General features: G+C 35.6%; 1 protein-coding gene across 1 annotated transcript in view; it reads right to left on the reverse strand.

The window, feature by feature from the left end:
- The window catches only part of POLR3B (polymerase (RNA) III (DNA directed) polypeptide B), a 103,890-nt gene that overhangs the window by 40,196 nt on the left and 55,843 nt on the right, over positions 1–7,851 (reverse strand). Inside the window, exon 19 of the mRNA XM_006769338.2 lies at positions 5,901–6,028. Coding sequence (XP_006769401.1) covers positions 5,901–6,028 — 128 coding nt within the window. The remainder of the gene's footprint in view (positions 1–5,900; positions 6,029–7,851) is intronic.

Raw genomic sequence — 7,851 nt, forward strand, 5'->3', positions numbered from 1 at the left:
TACTGTGCTCGTCAGCCATAAGCCCGGCTCAGGCCTTCTGGCTGAGTGGTACTCCCCCTGTGGGAGCACACTGACCACCAGGGGGCAGCTCCTGCATTGAGTGTCTGCTTCCTGGTGGTCAGTGTGCGCCATAAATGGTCGTTCCACCATTCGGTTGATTTGCATATTAGCCTTTTATCATATAGGATATTAACAATAAGAATATCTATAAGCTAAATTATCCTCTTACAGCCCATTTTGCCACAAATGTAGGTCACCAATGATGTCAATTTCATACTATCAGGGCACAATTTTTCTTACAAAGTCATATTTTCTCGACCATAACTTTCTTAAGAAGTCACAAGTTGGCACAACAAGGTATTCAAATGTAGGTTAAAATAGTGAAGAAATTTATTTTTAAGGTGGGATGAAAATGGTTAGTAAGAATGCACTTAGCAAAGAAAATGTATACTGAAAAAAAAAAGAAGTTTCATGCATTTAATTATTTTTCTGTCTTCCTTTGCCCAATTTCCCTTCATTTAATCAACATTATTGAATACAATAAACTTCATCCATTTAAAGTGTACAAATTGATGAGTTCTAACCAATACATACATCTGTGAAACCACCACCACAATCAAGATCTAGAACATTTCCAACTATCCCAAAGGAGCAACCTCTAATCTGATTTTATCATTATGAATTAGTTTCCATTTTCTAGAACATTATATCAATGGAAAAATACAATACGTATATTCTTCTGCTGCTTCTTTCATTTAGCATAATGATTCTGAGATTCATCCATGTGGTTGTGTGTATCACAGATCATTGCTTTTTATGGCTGAGTGCTACTTCATTGTATGAATATACATTTTGTTTATCCACTCACCTACTGGTGGATTTGGGCTGCTTCCACTTTTGGGATATTGTGAATAAAGGTGCTCTGAACCTTCATGCACATGTCTTTGTGTGTTCATTTCTCTTGAGGAAATATACAGCAGTGGAATTTCTCGGTGGTTTAGTAAGGGTGGGGTTAACTTGAATAAACTGCATAAGAATTTTTCAAACTGATTATTTTTTACATTCTCACGAGCAGTATATGCGCATTTTGGTTGCTCCACATCCTAACCAACACAGTATGTCCGTCTTTTCATTTTCGTCATTCTAATGAGTATGTAGTAGTATCTCAGTTTTAATTTACATTTACTTGATGACTAATAATATTGAATATATCTTCATGGACTTATTGATCATTCCTATTACTCTTTGTGAAATGTCTGGTTTTTGTTTTTCCCATCTTTTAATTGAGTTGTCCTATTAGAAAGGGGTTCTTTCTATACACTGGATACAAATCCTTTATCAGATAGATGTATTGCAAATAACTTGCTCCCATTATGTGGTTTAAGGTCTCTTTCATATTCTTAACAGTGTCTTTCAAAGAGCAAAAGCTTAATTTTGAGAAAGCCCAAGAATTTACTTTTTTCTTTTTTATAGTTGTGCTTTTCATATTCTATCTAACAAATCTTAAGTTATTCAAGATTATGAAGGTTTTTGCCCATTTCCTTCTGTAAGTTTTATGGTATTAGCTCTTAACTTTTAAGGCTATGATTCATTTTGTGTTAATTTTTGTATGGTATGAGGTAGGAGATGATACTCATTTTATTCTACATAGATATTTTATTTTGTTGAAAAGATTTTCCTTTCCCCTGAATTACCCTCACACATTCATCAAAAAACAACTGCCCATAAATGTGTGGTCTATTGCTGGATTCTTAATTCTGTTCCATTGATTTACATATTTACCCTCATGTCAATATCATACTGTCTTCATTACTGTGGCTTTAGAGTAAGTCTTAAAATCAGTTTGTATAAGCCTTCCAACTTAGTTTGTTTCAAAGATTCTTTTAAAAATATCACCTAATTTCTTAACAATTTTAATGTGCTCAAAGTTTCATTCATTCATTGTGGAGACATTGATGGAGTACTTCCTGTGCTCCAGTAACAAATAACACCCAGTCCCTGTCCCCAAGGAGCTTAGAATCTACAGGCTTACAGGAGAGGCACCTGGATCATGATCCACAGGGAATAGGAAAAAGTGAGGAAAGAAATTAGTTTCACTTGAGAAGAATTTTAGTAAGTTTTATAGATGGCACTGCACAGAAGATGTATTCTTTTAAAAGATTCAGTTGCCTTTCAGTCAGAAACAAAAAAGGCAGGCATTTTATCTGACAGCATTACTATTATGAATAGAAGAAGAAATGCACATATATCATTTGGGTATTCAATAAGTGGCAACATTCATCATGACTAATATTAATAATAGTAGTAATAAAAGTATATATCCCATCACCCTGCATACCTCCAACTCTGACCTATATACTGCTCTTTCATTTCACCTCCATAAGTACTCATTACTAACATGCTAGCTGCAAGAAATATTACATCAGCTTACATTTAAATTAGTTAACGATTTTAAATTTTTTTGAACCAATAGCAGAATTCTAAAACAAGAACTGCCAGGGACAAATTGAGCAAGACATCTTTTCATTTTTGTACCCCTAAATGGGTAAAGAATTCTTTTTAAAATGTCAAACAGAAAGTGGGGAGGAAATGTAAAATAAAACAAAATTTTATGAGGATCTTTGAATATTTTGTGTTTTTAATATCTCCAGACATCCCATCCTACTGTTAAGAGGGAAATGCAAGAGAAGAGACTATGTGCTTAGGAATGAAATCTATTGAAAGCAAAAACAAAACCAGAAGCTGCATTAGGTCCTGAGTTAAAAAGAAAAAAAGCCCCAGCAATTTGAAACTGAAGGGGAGGGGGTAGTGAGAATAAGCCAAGACTAGGGGAGGTATGTGATGCATATTTATTAACAGAGCTGATAATGACTGAAAGATCCTTTTAAACAGGAGAAATTGCCCCATTAGAGGACTGCCAACTAATAAAACAGGCAGATAAGAAAGCGTGAGTCATGTGAACTTGGCGTCTGGTGCCAGGGAGAGTACATACAATGCAGCTCCAACACACAGTCTTTACTTGTAGCAGTGAGTGACCTGGAGACCTTGCCACGTCCACACGCGTCTCCTTGATTCTTGCTCTGAACCATGTCACAACAAACAGAGCCGTAGCCATGGAAGGGAGGTGTTGCTAAATAGCACAGTAAGATGCGGTATGGAAATTTTATTAGAATCTTAGATGTAAGAAACACCTCTGCTGGTGTTTCATGTTGGATTAAAGTCAGCTCTCTCTCATGTATAAGGTAAGGCTTTCAGTCTCTGTGGTTTCTGCTAGTTTTGGTCTCCTTCGTAGTGACAGAAAGTGACTTTCACTCATTTCTTTACTCTGTTCAATGGGAGGAGTTTGTAGTGAGAGGCAGACAGCAAATTTTCCAGAGTGGCTAGAATATTCAGTGAATTGATTCTGGGCTACTGTCCTCCGCCTTCCACATGTACTAATGGATGAACAGCATATAGTCTTCAGTGTATATTTAAAATGGGAAAGTGTGCCTTTGACTAATCAGCTGTCAAGATTGCATAGAATTAAAATGACTCAGAGAAACCCAACTCAAAGTGCTGGGTCTGCTTTAGAGATCCAGGTCTCTGCAGTGGGTTTTCGCCCCTGTCAGCCTTTCCCCTTTTGTGATTTTTCATATAGACCTCGCTCAAGACTTCTGCAGCTATTTCAGTGTCCAAAGAGAAATGTGGCCACATTATGTGCAACTTTAAACATACTTTTATCTCTCTGCTTTTCTTTATAATCAGGTGTTTTATAATAACAAACAGTAACAAAGGCTTTTTTTTTTATTACTTAAGATATTCAGCGGCTTTTGTCTTCCTAGCGTCAGCAGTAACGTCAGAGGATTGTATCCAAGGAGCTAAATGTGCAGGACCCAGGGTCAGAGCAGCTGAATACACCAACCTCAGAAAACACAGACAATGAATTGCAAATGACACTCAAAACAAAACGAGAAAAAAAACCTTCACACAGAAAACTACAAAAGAACTCTACAGACACTGAATTGGCTTTCTGTACACACTGATCCTGCTTAACTGTGTGTGGTAACTAACCGAATGTTTCAGATACTCATGGCTACAAAATAAAGGCTTTGGGAGGGGGGGGGGTTGTGGAGAGAGAAATTACAAAAATAAAAATATTATTTCTTTCCTTCAAGTCTCTTATTTTAAAAACACACACATACCATTCAATAAGTGGAGATAGAAGCAGCCCTTTCTATTTCAATCTTCAAACAAACACACTAAAGAGTGGCATTAGCGATGAAGTGATTAGTCTTCCGTTAATTCTGCTGAAGGTTCTACACAAAAGGTGTATTGTTTCAGCTGGGATTCACATCATGAAACAAAATGGTTTGGTAAACCCAATAGAAGTGATAGCCCTTTCATGACACACAGGGTTCAGTACTGTATATTTCAACTTGTTAGCAAGTCAGAAGCACAAGCGGGAAATCAGCCTGTACTGCAGCTGAGGATGAATGGGAAAGGCTAAATTGATGAGCCGCTGTTTAGATTTTCCCACTGGGAATTATTCTGAACCGTCGAGGCATTACATCATTCAGGTAAATGGTAGCAAGACAACATGCTTCTTATTTCTTTATGGCCAACCAAAGGGCAATATAAAAACTTGAAAAGAAATACAGACTCTTTATCCATAATGAGAAATAAAATTCCTTAATTGTCAAATTATAGTCAATTGCAGCTGATTCTTGGTAACGGAGAGCTAACTGCATTCTGGTTGTAAACCAAGCACAATGCAAAAACCTTTTACAGGTTTTTTTAAATGAAGCTCCTTATACCATACTTTAAATCAGAGACAAGTCTTGATCCATAGACATATATGAAAGTAAAATTTATTACACTTACTAGGATTTAAATTATTTTTAAAAAAACATTTCAAAATGTTTATAAGCAAAACTTTTTTTGCCTCGTATTCTCTTTGGATCAACTTCAAGATAAAAGCCAAACTCGTTAATATACGGCATCTCTACACCTATGATATATTAAATAGTCATATCAAAGTAGCAAGACTTCCTCATGAAATGGTTGCTTATAATATCCATATTCATATGGATACATTGTCTTTTAAGACTTAGTTCAATTCTCCTCTTCAAAAACAGCCTACTCTCTAACCTTAAGTGACCTTTCTGCTCTTCTTCCCTTAGATTCTGGCTGTGGATCTATTATAGAATTTTTCATACTATATGAATTACCATTTTATTTGTTAGTCTCTCTTACTAGATTGTGAACTCCTTGAGGACAGGTGTCCTCATCTCTAAATTTTCAGGTTTCAGCCCCACTGTCTGATCTATAGTTGATGCTCAATAAATGTTATAGATGGGTATATAGATAAATTAATAGATGGGCGGATGAAAAGGAAGCAAAACATAAAGAAGAAAGGAAAATGAGTTCAGAAATTGGTGTGACATGAATTGGATGTTTCAGGAGCTATAGGAGTAATTGCATGGATGTAATGGGTTCAATGACTGTCATCCAGACAATTACTAAATACATTCTAATACACATCATGCATCTTTATTTCCTCTTCCTCTCCACCGTTAACCTTGAGTTTTCTGCTTTTTCTTCCATCTCTCTGGATTAATAACTTACATTTCACAGGGCTTTCTCTTCATACTTACCCCTTCATAATTCTGTGACATTTATTGTATGTCCCTTTGCTTAGTCAAGGGGACAAGTTCAGAGAAGTTTTCTCCATTTTGGTTTAAGTTTAGACATGGTAGGGGCAGCTGCAAGTATTGCAGAATTCCATAGGCAACCCTCTGAGTTTGGTAACACTTAGGTGTTAGCAAAGCCTGATTGGCCAGACACGCAATACTAGTGAAGTAAGAATAAAGACATATCTTTTATCCAAGTATTTAGAAGCAAATTCAAGAAGGGAATCTTACCCATAGCTTGTTTTCCCATGGCACACTGATATGTGTTTCTTGGGGACTGGTTATGATGAGGGTATGGAATCAGGCCCGCACAAACTCCAAGAAGAGTAAAGGGTTCAATCTCCAAGTGGGTGGTATCTCTAGCAAGTTAATTAAGAATAGACATCTTAGGCACCACCAAGTATAAAATAAATACCACTGAAAGACTATGAAAATATTACTAAGTCCCTATAAGATCTAGATAATAATATTTAAGTTTATATAAATATATATAATAAATTTATATAATAAAACCTCAATAACAAAATTTGATGCTAGTAAAACTGATAAAATATAATAAAACAAATTTGTTAGTGATAGAAGCTTTTATTATTTGTAGAAATACAAGAGAAGAAAAACAGTATGGAATGTCTATATAAAAAAGTATTATTATATACTAACTACTAATAACAATAACTAGCATTTATAAAGAAGTTATTAATCAAGCATATAAGAATGCAGATCAAAAACATCCACATGGATAACTTGCTTTTCCTCACTTTTCCAACTTAGATCAATGAGAAAGTTGTATCACCATTTTATTTTAAATATATCTTTATTGATTTCAGAGAGGGAGAGGGTGAGAGATATAGAAACATTAATGATGAGAGAGAATCATTGATCGGCTGCCTCCTGCATGCCCCCCACTGAGGACTGAGCCCACAACCTGGACATGTGCCCTTGGCCAGAATCGAAGCCAGGTCTCTTCAGTCTGCAGGCTGACACTCTATCAACTGAGCCAAACCAGCTAGGGCTGTATCACCATTTTAGAGGGAGAAATACATCCCCTTTAAAAATAGTTACTATAGTCCTAGAGGGGCCAATGCCATAACCACTGGCTAAGTGTGGCTATTAAGCACTTGAAAAGTTACGACTAGTACAACTAAAGGACTGAATTTTAAAATTTTACTTAATTTTAATCACCTTACATTTCATTGATTTTAGAGAGAAAGGGAGAAGGATAGACAAAAACATCGATGAGAGAGAATCATCAATCAGCTGCCTCCTGTATGCCTCCTACCGTGGATCAAGCCTATAACCCAGGCATGTTCCCTGAATGGGAATTGAACCGGTGGCCTCTTGGTTCATGGGTTTACTCTCAACCATTGAGCCACACTGGCTGGGATAATCACCTTAAATTTTAAAAGTCATATTTAAATTGAAATAACTTAGTTCAATCATTTTAAATCTTTTAGTTACATCTGTAACAACTTAACATTTGTGAGTGTACTTTTTCAACTGTGTTAATGAGATCTGATCAAGTATTTCCAATAAAATTTAGCGTCTAAATTGAGATGTGCTGTTAAGTGCATACCAGATTTTAAAAATGTAAAATATGTTCATATTTTCATACTGATTACATGTTGACATGACAACATTTTAGATATATTGGGTTAAATAAATTTACTGAAATTAACTTCATCTGTTTCTTTTTTACTTTCTAAATGTGGCTGCTAGAAATTTTAAGTTATATAGGTGGCTTGCATTTTATTTTTATTGGATAGCTCCACTATAGACATTGAACACAAAGTAAGACTTTACATACTAAGTGTCAGAATCTTTGTTACTTTCATAATACATTTTTTGCAGAAAACTCAGTTTTGGCTAAATGATTAAGCAATTCAGAAAATATCTGAGAAAGAGCAGCCAAATTATTTTTAGGTCTTTGCTGAAAGTAACAGATATCACATCCAGGATCTGTGGTCTCTGTTGCCTGTCTATCCAGCGGTTCTCAACCTGTGGATTGCGACCATTGGAAAACACATATAGCATATCAGATATTTACATTACAATTCATAACAGTAGCAACATTACAGTTATGAAGTAGCAATGAAAATAATTTTATGGTTGGGGGTCACCACAACATGAGGAACTGTATTAAAGGGTCGCGGCATTAGGAAGGTTGAGAATCACTGGATGCTTT

Source organism: Myotis davidii, unplaced genomic scaffold (assembly GCF_000327345.1).
Source record: "Myotis davidii unplaced genomic scaffold, ASM32734v1 scaffold120, whole genome shotgun sequence".
NCBI classification, from domain to species: Eukaryota; Metazoa; Chordata; class Mammalia; order Chiroptera; family Vespertilionidae; genus Myotis; species Myotis davidii.